The 12072-nt window shown below is 39.0% G+C and overlaps 1 protein-coding gene across 1 annotated transcript; it reads left to right on the plus strand.

Moving 5' to 3' along the window:
• Window positions 1-1940: 1940 nt before the first annotated feature.
• On the plus strand, window positions 1941-11302 carry LOC115627855 (sushi, von Willebrand factor type A, EGF and pentraxin domain-containing protein 1). Its single transcript, XM_030523716.1, has 14 exons — window positions 1941-2152; window positions 4500-4762; window positions 5647-6121; window positions 6190-6342; window positions 6400-6549; window positions 6622-6798; window positions 7544-7839; window positions 7901-8309; window positions 8372-8551; window positions 8614-8740; window positions 8806-8918; window positions 8992-9345; window positions 10589-11098; window positions 11163-11302. The coding sequence occupies exons 1-14, from the start codon at window positions 2008-2010 to the stop codon at window positions 11294-11296; spliced, it is 3486 nt and encodes a 1161-aa protein (XP_030379576.1). The 5' UTR covers window positions 1941-2007; the 3' UTR covers window positions 11297-11302.
• The last annotated feature ends 770 nt before the right edge of the window (window positions 11303-12072 follow it).

Below are 12072 nucleotides of genomic sequence, written 5' to 3' on the forward strand. Positions count from 1 at the left end.
TGAGTGTATTACCAAGAAATTCAATTCTAGTCTGAAATGTTGCAAAATAACCTGTAGTGGTGCATAATAATAAAAACAAAAGAGAATGTTCCCCATGTATGTATGTACTATACATACTTATAACAATAACTATAGTGTTTGCTACTTTTGTTAACAAATTTGTGCGCTCTATGCTTCATGTATGGAAAAATATCGGATAATTTTTTTTTTGTATTTTTCTTGAGTTTTTTTTTAAGTTTCTTTGGTCGGTGAACGTGAATGCTGTGTGTCTAAATATAATTTGTTATAAACGCATGAAGCTTTCTCATATGGTTTCAATTAGCACCTCCAATATCGGATTAATGATAATATAAAATAAGAAAAACGAAAAAATAATAATAATAATAACGAAGCCAATATTTAGATTTTGCTGAGGAGGTCAGACAAGCGGCGTTATTGTACTCTTTGCCATTGGCAACATTCGATTTCGTTGGCTCGCCACAACAACAACAACAACAACAACAACAATAACAGCAACAAAATACGAAAATAAAAATAAAGCTATTAGTTATTCAGTGAAAGACATCCATATCCACAATTGCCATTGGGGAACTGCCGCGGCAAAACACTGGAATCGAAAATGAAAGTAGCTTTGAGCTTATGAATGAATTAGTAGAGAAGCCAATGGCCAAGTGGGAATGACGGGGGTTACAAATGCTGAAAGTTCTTCTCACTTCTCTCTGTCTTTATCTCTCTTTGTCTCTCTCTCTCTGTCTCCCTTTCTGTTTTGATGTCTCTCGCCTTTGTCTGAGCCAAGAGATTGACCCAATTAATGACCCACACAAATTGTCGTTTTTGTTATTTTGCTCTGCCGTTGACAAACTTTCCTTTTGGCCATTAGCTAGAAAATAGCCAACAATTACTTGCCACTGAATTGAACAATTTCAAAAAACTTATGCTGTTACTCCTTGAAGCAGTATTTTCACTGCCTTCGAACAATTTTCGGAAAATGGCAAACAAAAAATTGAAATATTGTCGCCTCAAGAGTGCTCTTTTCTTTTAGTCTCTTAAGCTGTCACTATCTTGGAAGCAAATAAGGGATACCCAGAGAAATGAAATAGAACGGGTTCTATTCGTATTTCCTAAATTTATAAAAAAAAATTCCTTAAGTCTTACAAAACCTACACATGTATTGCAAGAATCAAATAGGACCGGTTCTTTATAACGGCGGAATTTTAAATACCTTGCCTTGAAGTGCCTCTATAAGAATATTCTTTTAAAAATGTCATCAAATAAGACTATATTTATTTAGAATATTTTAGCACAAATATCGGTTACATTAATGTTGAATGAAAACGCAGCTAAATTTAATGTTCAAATCAGAAATTAATCAACAATAATATGATAGCAACATTTTCATTAATTTCAAGTAACATATTGCAGCGTATATTTAAATTATATGGTTAAGCTTATAACATAAATATTAGTATACAATATCTTTGGCAAAGGCAGAGCTTAAGGTCTGCGTTTTAATCGTTTTTTGAACCACCAATACCATCAATATTGTGAAATTTATAGGCACCCTAAGCTAAGTTGAGGTAAGAGCTGGAGTTGAGGAAAGCTTTGCGGGCATATTTTTTCATTATTTTTCATTATTGCTTTTATTTGATTATATTTTATTTTAATTTTTTGTGTGTTGCTCTTTCTCGTTGTTTCTGCTTTCAGTATTATTCAAAGTCATTGCACCACGATTGCAAATTGTATTACAATATTTTAATGTGCAGTAATATAATTATGCAGTGGAAATTCAATGTGAATGCATAGTGAAAATCTAATGAACGCAAGACGCCGACACTCACGTTTTACATGCAATACATTAATGTGTACACACAAACATACGAGATACCTTAATGTAGATACATATACTATATGTATATAGTATATAAATAAATAAATTGTGCTGTTGGTTGGTTATGTTACATCTGTAAAGGCGCGCGCGAGCGAAGCAACAATAACAAAAGGCAAACAATGTTTTGCTTAAAGTTATTGTTAAAAGCATCTGGGCTGGTATACTATATTTCGGAAAAGGCCAACACCATGTCTTCTTTCCCAAGCCAGATGCCCTTCATAGTGCTGCCACTGATGATGCTGTTTGCGGCCGGAAATTGCCAAAGTAAGTTCACAATTTTTGTTATTTCTCCTTCATTTCTCTCTCTCTCATTTTTTTTTTTTTTTTTGATATTGTTAAAATGATTGTTTATGTTGCCTATGTATGTGTTTGTGTGTGTATGCAAAACATTGGCCCCGCTTAATCTTTTATGAAAGTTCATTGCTACATACATACATAGTCGTATGGGAAATTTTTATAGATCATAGAGTTAATGCTCTTGCAAGCTCTTGAATGAAATTGTCGGCAGTGAGACAGCACCTTACCCTCATATACATATAGTAATAGTATTCATTAAATATGCTTTTAAAATTTGTTTAGAGTATAAACACATTTGCAACTCATTATTATTCAATTTTGTCAAGTTTATAGAATCAGCACAGACCCATTATAGTTTAGGAATCAGTGAATAGTTTTGAATATTGCTAAGTGAGTTTTAAATTGTTTCTGCCGGAACTAAATTCAATTGTTATTCGTTAAGAATTAAACAATTGCGAAATATTTGCAATTCATTATCTAATGCCAAGCGGGTCGGATTGTTGCTTGGCCTCCACTCCTTTTTGAGACGCATCGTAGAGTGCGTCAAAGTTGTGATACCCTTTTGCACACGGCAGGGTATACTATATATGCATAATAAACACTTGCAAAACCGGATCAATGAGATTGAAGTCTTTTAGCAAAATAGTCGGCGGGCTTACTCGTAAATAACATCATCGGCTGCACAGGCGGACTATAAGCCTGACGTCAGCTGCATTCGAAAACCGTTAACCGGCCACGCCAAGCCACGGATATTATACATATATTGTGCATACATACATATGTACCCATGTATATATACATATTTACATACATACATACAAACATGCTCCCAAGTATGAACAACTCAAGCTCTTTTGTTGCCTGTGTTGCTTTAGAGATTAACATAGGCCGGGTAATTAGCAGGTGTTAGTTATCATATAAAAGACATAGTTGACTCCTATTCCCATTCCCATCCGAAAGCTTAGCAGCGAACCAAGTACGTTTAGACGCCATTTTAATAATTAACTAGAAAAATGCGAGTCTATGTAGATTTATAAAAAGTTGCCACAACGAGAACAACCTTTTATGGTCACACAGGCACATAAGTACTGTTTGTCGAATTTCACAAAAAAAGCAATATCATTGCTATATTTAATATAGTTTCTTGAAGCGGTTTTTGTGTATAATTTTTCCCGCTTTACACAGTCAATTGTTGTTTAACTTTTATGTACCTCCATTTTGTTTAATAGAAAAGGCTAAGTGGCCAAACATTAAGATATCTTTACCTCACTTGTTATGAATTTATAACGTTTTTAGGAAAAATGAATAAATTGAATTGAAATTAATATATAGCAGTGTTCGTCTATATGACGAGTTTGTGTGTAAATTATTTTCCTGTGTGACCGTACCTGTGTGAACCTATCAGCTTCCAAATTTTTAATTAGTTTTGATTTTTAGTTTAGTTTTTTTTTAATGCAAACTATTGTATAGTAAATAGTGTTACTTCATATGACGAGTTTGTGTGCAAATTGTCTGACAGTGCCTGTGGGAACTGTATGAATAGCTTATAAATTTTCAATTAGTTTTGCATTTCCAAGCAGAGAACAGCAAGTTAACAGAAATGATTTTAGATTTAGGTTTCAATGAATTCTTTGGGTCCCCTTTGGAAAAATCTGCATACGCCCTTGTAGTTTTTTAATGCAGAATATTGTAGTAAATAGTGTTAGTCTATATGACGAGTTTGTGTGCAAATAGTTTTCCCGTCTGACCGTGCCTGTGTGAACCTAATAGCTTCTAAATATGCAATTAGTTTTGCATTTCCAAGCAGAGAACAGCAAGTTAACAGAAATGATTTTTGATTTAGGTTTCAATTATGTTCTTATGGTAATTTGTAAGAACAATTTTACGCACAACACAATAGTGGGAATGAGAACTTAAACGTTGTTGTGCATGGGAAAGGCTTAGCGTTAGATTGTTCTTCAAAGAAAAACCCAAAACCCAAACAAACCTTACAATACATGGGAGCTGCACAAATTTTGTATGCAAAGTGGCATGTCTTTGTTTTCTTTTTTTTTGGATTTTTTTTGGTTTTTTTCGTGTTTTTGTTGCTGTAAAACGAAAAGTGGGAGAGGTCGTGTGCTTCAAAACCAAGAAGCATGAAAATTGTTGCGCACACACAGTAAATTTTGCAAATTAGGCAAAACTGTGTGTGGACATGTCAGAGAGCATTATTTATGTGTGCATCAAAACACGACTCGGGATTGGACGGTAGCCGAAATGTTTAATTTAATTTAATTTTCTTCTGTCTGTTTCTCCATTCCTTTTGTTTGAATAGTTTGCGGTCCCCCAGCGGTTCCCCTCAATGCCAAAGTGCGAACTGTGACCGGCGAAGTTGGAATTACAGAAGCTATATACGAATGCGATGCTGGCTATGAGCTTTTCGGCTCCCCATCCGTAAAATGTGATGCGCACAAGGGCTGGGAACGGGAGCTGCCCTTCTGCGGTGTGAACGTCGCCTACCGGAAGCCCGTCAATCAGAGCTCCTATACACGGAGTGGTCCAGCTAGTTATGCCAACGATGGCAAGCCAGGAAATAAGGTAACTATAAATACTGTTTTACGCAGCTATAATATTTTCATAATACTTGTACATATTTTGAATGCGAAGTATTTGTCGATAACTGCAACACTCCCTGATCTTTGTCTTAAGAAAAGGTCACTTTTTCGTGAACGATTCTGAAAACTACATCAGAAGCACTCAGATAATTCAAGTGAAAATCTAAGAGGGACAAATTTTGATTAGCCCCAAAAGATGTTATTATTTATTTATTTATTTAGAAAATCAACAAATAGTGTTGTCGATACATATATGAAAGCTATGAGTTATATTGTCATATAATATTATAAAATAAAATAAAGATATTTAATAACACAACGTTATGATTTCAACTTAAAAGATAAGAAAGCCGAAGAAAAAACTATACAATTACGTCTACTAATGCCTCCGACCCGTTGGGGGAATTTTATTTGCCATTTGGCCAGCTATGCCCCGAATCACAACCATATGTGGTCAGAGACATTATAGACCTAACAGCCTAAAAAATAGTAATTACGGAAGGAAAAGTAATTTACTTAACATCTAATTAAGAATAAAGAGATAGGGTAGAAGGGAAATCTCCAACCCGATGGGGGAAAATTTGAAAGGCAGTCTAACAAGCAAAACTCCATATTCTAGGCACCATATTCTCTATATATAGTATATGACATTCTTCGCCATTATAATCTGCCGAATTATTTGTCAAACTAAGCCAAATTAAACCCCAGTCCGACTTGGGTAGAATAGTTGATGCAGATATGCATCTCTTTTCTAATATTTTTTCACATTTTTGCAAACAATTTTATGCCAATTTTTGTAAAAATTAACTAGACTAGATTTATGCAAATAGTGTTATAAGTTTCCTTTAATGTTTACATTTTGTGCAGAATCCCGATGGGCAGGAGTGCTCAGAAACACAAAAGGAGCCATCGCCTTGGTGGCGTGTGGATCTCTTGGCCCCGCAGGCCGTGCACGTGGTCCGCATCACCACTCGGGGCTGCTGTGGTCATCAGCCATTGCAAGATTTGGAAATACGTGTGGGCAATAGTAGTGTGGATCTGCAGCGAAATCCGCTTTGTGCCTGGTATCCAGGCACACTTGATGAGGGTATTGTGAAAACATTTACCTGTGCCCGCCCACTAATTGGTCAATATGTGGCCATACAACTAGTGGGTGTGGAGGGCAGTCTGAGTCTCTGCGAGGTGGAAACGTTTACCAACGACGAGTTCTCTGTGGATCGCTGTCTGAGCCCGAAACTCGGTGTGGACACAGTGGTGACAACATTCTCGAAAACGTGCTACGACTTTCATATTACCAAAGGGGAAAGCTTTGAAAAAGCGCAAAGCATTTGTCAGCAAACAGGTGAATTGAGGTCACAACGCAACGTTTCGAAAACAATGAAAACTAACACAGAATTCTTTTTACCTTAGGCGGTGACCTGGTACACGATTTTCGTGGGCCCACCAGCCAGTACATATTATCGGAACTGGAACGACGTAAGTCCGAGCTGAAGCCGCAGCTTGTTTGGATTGGCGCTCAAAAGGAGCCTGGCATCACATCCCGAACCTGGAAGTGGGTGAACGGTGAGAAAAACGAATTATTCTACCTAAATATTTCGACTAATTAGACTTTGTTTTCAGGTGAAGTCGTACAGAAGCCCGCCTGGGGCAAGGATCAGCCCAATAACTATAATGGCGAACAGAACTGTGTGGTATTGGATGGGGGTCGCAACTGGCTGTGGAACGATGTTGGCTGCAACTTGGACTATTTACATTTCATCTGTCAGCACAGTGCGTCGGAAATTGCGAATATATGTATTCCATGTGGATTGCTCTAATATTTTCAATGTTCCCTATTTATAGCTCCGCAATCCTGTGGCTCGCCCGATGCCAAGCAAAACACCACCGTGCTGGGAAAAAAGTTCAGTCTGGGCGAGCATATTCAATATAATTGCCCCAAAGGCCATTCACTGCTTGGCGATGCGGATCGCGTCTGCCGAACCGATGGTACATGGAGCGGTTCGGCACCAACTTGTAAATGTGAGTGACTAGGGAATTATTACATTTATGCTAATTGTGCTAATATTTGTTCGTTGGCAAAGCTGAGTGCCTGCTATTTATGATACCGTTTGATCCACTTAAAATGAGTGTAACGTTAAAACGGTGCAAGTACGACTCTTGTATACTCTGTACTGGTGGGCGCTTGGATTCCGATGAGACCTTAGGATGAGACGATATTTCAAACATCGTTTAGTTACGATAATGATATACAAGTATGGCGATAAATGAAGTCTACGTTTAATGTTTAGTATGGCTTCTGGATAGATGGATACAAGGGCGTACGCAGCTTTTTCCAAAAGGGGGTGCCAAAAAATTACAATTTTGACTAAATAATGCACGATGCTTTAAAACAATAATCTATGCATTCGATCAATAGACCTTCAACCTTCAACAAATGCAACTCAGTTACATTTTAAGGCGAAATAGTGCGCCATAATAATAATTGGGAATTTTTTTAGGGGGCAACGGCCCATTCCGCCTTCCTCCTAGATGGATATATCTATCTTTATTCGTCTAGTCATGCTGACCAAATATGTATTTAATTCAAATATTAGGTCTGGCATCCCTCCTCATTCTTGTTACATGTATTTGGATTTGTATTTAGTATACCCGTTCACTTGTATATTTCCAATTTACAGACTATATATTTGTTTTGTTGTTGGCTGTAAACCTCTTTAGCTCCCATAATCCTATATACAAGTAAAGAATTCCGTTCCTCCCACAGACGTGGACTGCGGCGACTTGCCTGAACTGAAGTTTGGCTCCATACATCTGTCCGAGGAGAGGACTAGCTTTGGTGTGGTGGCCACATATAGCTGCCACGAGAACTACACGCTCATCGGCAATGAGAATCGAACATGTCTGGTCGAGGGTTGGAGTGGCAAGCAGCCGGAATGTCTGGTGGACTGGTGTCCAGATCCGCAGCGCATTACCGGCGGAAATGTCAAGTTCAGCGATAAACGTGCTGGCTCTACGGCCGTGTACGTGTGTGATCCGGGCTATGTGTTGGTGGGCGAAGCGGTAAGTAGATAAAAAAAACATTGCCTGGATAGAGAATTTTAGCTGGAGCATGGACTTTCAGGTCATTTCTTGTGGTCTGGGTGGCGAGTGGTCGAGCAAAACGCCATCTTGCAGATTTGTGGATTGTGGTGCGCCTGCGCGACCCGATCGTGGCGTAGCCATATTGCTGAATGGCACCACCACCGTGGACTCGGTGGTTAAATATGAGTGTGATGAGGATCACTGGTTGGAGGGACCTTCGGAGCTGTATTGCACGAGGGATGGCAAATGGTCGGGAGAGGCGCCCGTTTGTGAGCTTGTCACCTGTGATACTCCCCAGGTGCCTGCTGGTGCGTTTGTCATCGGCTATGATTACAATGTACATTCAAAAATACAATATAACTGTGATCCGGGACATATAATGCACGGCAACCCCACCCTGGAATGTCTGGATAATGGGGAATGGAGCTCCGATGCGCCCGACTGCGAGTGTAAGCAGACAAGGGGATTCCCTTTTATTGAACTGAAACTTAAAAAAGAATTGCCTTTTCAGATATCGACTGTGGTCCCATACTGCCCATACCCTATGGCAGCCACAAGTACGTGACCAACACCACCTATGTGGGCTCGGAGGTCATCTTCAGTTGCACCCAGTCCCACAAACTGAGCGGCGTACTCAAGCGCCATTGTCTCGAAACGGGTATTTGGAGCGATGCCTCGCCAAAATGTGAAGGTAAGCCCCGATGCGGATCTTAAATGTATACGTACGTGGTAAATATATCCTGCACTTTATAGAAATTCGCTGTTCCGAACCAAAACTGGCGTCGCACAGCTTACTCTCTGTGACCGGCAATGATCGCATGTACGGACGCACACTTATACGCACGGCGGAGTCCCTTCAGAATACGGCACAAACATACAAGTAGGGCATAGCTAGTGCACCCATGATCCTCGATTACTGAGTGGTTTTTTTCTTTTAACTTCCAGAATTGGTGCCCTCGCCAAATATCGTTGCGAGCGTGGCTACAAAATGGTCGGCGAGGCCTTGGCCACCTGCACGGACAATGGACAATGGAGCGGCATCATTCCGGAATGTGTCTGTAAGTGGACTTTGGGTGGAAAGAGTTCTGCTGTTATTCATGTTCTGTTATTCATTTTATGGTGTTTTGGCAGATGTGGAATGTGGGGCGCCCGAGAACATAACCAATGGCAAGGTAACCCTGGCCACCAATGCCACGTATTACGGGGCCGCTGTTCTGTACGAATGTAATCCCAATTACAAATTGAATGGCGTCTCGCGGCGCTTGTGCACAGAGCACGGCAATTGGAGTCACGAGGCGCCGGCATGTGTGGAGGTTGTTTGCGATGTTCCCAATCTAAGCGAGAATCTGATTGTGGAGGCGGGGGCACGTGCTGTTGGGTCAGTGGCTACCTTCAAGTGCCTCAAGGGGCGCACTATGATTGGCAATGATACGCGAGTTTGTCAGAAAAATGGCAAATGGGCCGGAAAAAATCCGACATGTAAACGTAAGTAGAGCGATACAAGCACTCCAATAATCTTCAAAGATTTCCTACATTTTAAAAGAAAAGTTTTCTAGACTACAAGAGTATGTTCGGTTTGCGGGATGTCGAAAATGTCCGAGACCCCACAAAGTAGATATACATATATATTCTTGATCAGCATGACAAGACGAGTCGATCTATGCCTGTCTGTTGTTCGTCTGTCCGTCTGAACACCTGGATCTCAGAGACTCTAAGAGCTAGAGACACCAAATTTTGCACAAAGATGCCTTATGTGTGTACGCTTTGCAAGTTTGTTTTATTTTTTTGATTTTCCTCCACACTTCCCCACTATGGGGGTTTTCCCGATTTTCCATTCGTATAACCGCCTATATCTCGAAGACTATAAGAACTAGGGACATTAAATTTAAAGTCCATGATGATCTTTTGTGAATACGCAGAAAGTGTGTATTTTGGACGTTATAGCCATAAGTATAATTGCCAAGCGCTGCCCGCAGCTTTTGTTGATGTTGGTGCTTTAATTGACTGCAAACATGCTCACACAGACACGAATAGAAACGAATAGACATGAATAGATATGGTATACATATGGTATATACACTCACATAGACTCAATTGCTATGCAAATGTGCAAATATACACCCTTTACGAGAGGTTGAATACTAAGAGAGGTAAAATCCATGAACATTTTTTTTCAATTTTCTTAATTTTTTTCATTTATACAACACATATGTATGTATGTGCAGAGTATTTCTACTTGCTTTACTCACATTATATTCTTTACATAGGTATACACCAATTATCATTGATGTGCATCAAATAGCTTGAGACATAGCTCGGTACCATTTAGCTTTTGCAGCGTTTATAAAATCTTTCGATATTCCCATTTGAACACTTTTGAAATCAATAATCGGTCTTAAGCCATTTTTTGTTTGTCTGGTGGCTTCAATGTTGTACGAGCACGAGTCTAAGCATTTCAAATTACTATAATAATTGAATAATATCAATCAGATGGAGAATAATACTGCAGTCATCTCTACTGAGTAAGCTTCCTCGCAATTAGACGTTAGCTTTGCTGAGTTTTTGAAAACAAAACGAAATGCTTTCTAAAGTCAGAAGCTTCGACATCTCCCTCTTAAGTCTTCAAAGGTTTAAGGAATATACAAACAGACATATATTACTCTTCAGCTTACGGCTTCATGGGCGAGATTTAGTCTCATTAAACGATGTAATTGGTTTTCTTTTCAAGCTGTTGATTGTGGTCGCCCGCCCTCGATCGAGAACGGACGGGTCATAGTTGTGAATGAATCAACGCTGTACGGAGGCTCGGCGGAGTACCATTGCATTCCCAATTATAATCGTATTGGCCAATATTTGCGAAAGTGCACAGAGGATGCCACATGGAGTGGCGAACAGCCACGCTGTGAACTGGCCACAGTCGAGGGTCAAGAGAGCTCTGAGCTGGGAACTGGCGTGGCCATAGGAGCAACGATTATAATAGCGTTGCTTGTCGTATTTGGTCTAATTTTCCTATATCGGAATAAAGCTAGACCAGTGAAGAATACGGAGAATGTACAGGCTGCCGAAACAAAGGATGAACGCAACGCGGCGGTCATGTCTTATTCCACCTTGGAGGCGAACAATCGCATGCATATGGATAATAATCCATCAGCCACATTTAATACGTTTCATGGAGCCCCTCGGAGGGGTGCAGACAACAATGGGTCCAGTGAAACGGGCAGAGGAAACAATCGATCGGGTAAGCATTGAATTGGTGAATTGCTCTCAAATTCCATCATCTCTATCTAAAGTGTCTTTCTTAGAGAACATTTACGATCAAATACCAAATGAACAGCTCTATGATGCTCCCTACGAGATGCGCAGCAACGACGAAGTCTACGAGCCCGAGCCCATGGCCAGTAATGTCATTACGATTAATGGTATATCTGTGCGATAAAAAAACAATATATATATATACATACATATACATATACTTGTATGTATCATAGAAATACAGTGAGGAGTTGATATATGGACTGGATATAATTCAACGATTAACGTTAAATTTGTGTTTATAAAATGTACATATTACTTTAAGAAAGGACGTGAAAAAAAAAAAAACAAATTGCCTAGTTTCCTACAAATATATATCTATATATACATATAAAATTCAGTTACTTGGATAACTGCATTTTTGTACATACATGTATACATACTATGTACTCTATAATCGTGTTCGCAATTTTTGTGAATCATTTACTTTCGCATCATCTAACGTTACGATTATATACCTGTTCGCGTTCATGTACTGACTTATTTAATATCCCTTTAGACAAGCAGACAGAATTTGTTTATTCCCAAAATGCAGTGAATTGAACTTTTGGAGAAAGACAAACAGAAGAGAAAACATGGAAATAAAGTCAAACGGCCACAAAAACCTTCAGTAGAGCACGATTGTTGTTCCATGTTTAAAAATTATGTATTATTATTATTATAAATGTGTACCTATAACCAAAATGTACAATTTTGTTATGGATGTTGAAGTAATCGTTAAAATGTGAAGACCTTTGAGTTTTTGCACCAAAATAAATGTGGTTAACTAATTTATTACGATTGATAAAAACTGTATGTCTCTGCCTATTATTTTTGGATAAAGAATAAAGTCCTATAATGGACTTCTCCGCCTTCTCCTTGAGTATCCTGAACTTAAAGAGCAAACACCGTATTGTGACA

The sequence above is a fragment of the Scaptodrosophila lebanonensis genome, unplaced genomic scaffold (assembly GCF_003285725.1).
Source record: "Scaptodrosophila lebanonensis strain 11010-0011.00,11010-0021.00 unplaced genomic scaffold, SlebRS2 tig00000098-arrow-pilon, whole genome shotgun sequence".
NCBI lineage: Eukaryota > Metazoa > Arthropoda > Insecta > Diptera > Drosophilidae > Scaptodrosophila > Scaptodrosophila lebanonensis.

Excerpts from the sequence above, each read along its gene's own strand:
- LOC115627855 (XM_030523716.1), top strand. The coding sequence starts at position 2,008 with ATGTTTTGCTTAAAGTTATTGTTAAAAGCATCTGGGCTGGTATACTAT. Across the intron at positions 6,550-6,621 it reads ACATTTCATCTGTCAGCACA|CTCCGCAATCCTGTGGCTCG; the intron begins GTGCGTCGGAAA and ends CCCTATTTATAG. Across the intron at positions 9,346-10,588 it reads AAAAAATCCGACATGTAAAC|CTGTTGATTGTGGTCGCCCG; the intron begins GTAAGTAGAGCG and ends TTTCTTTTCAAG.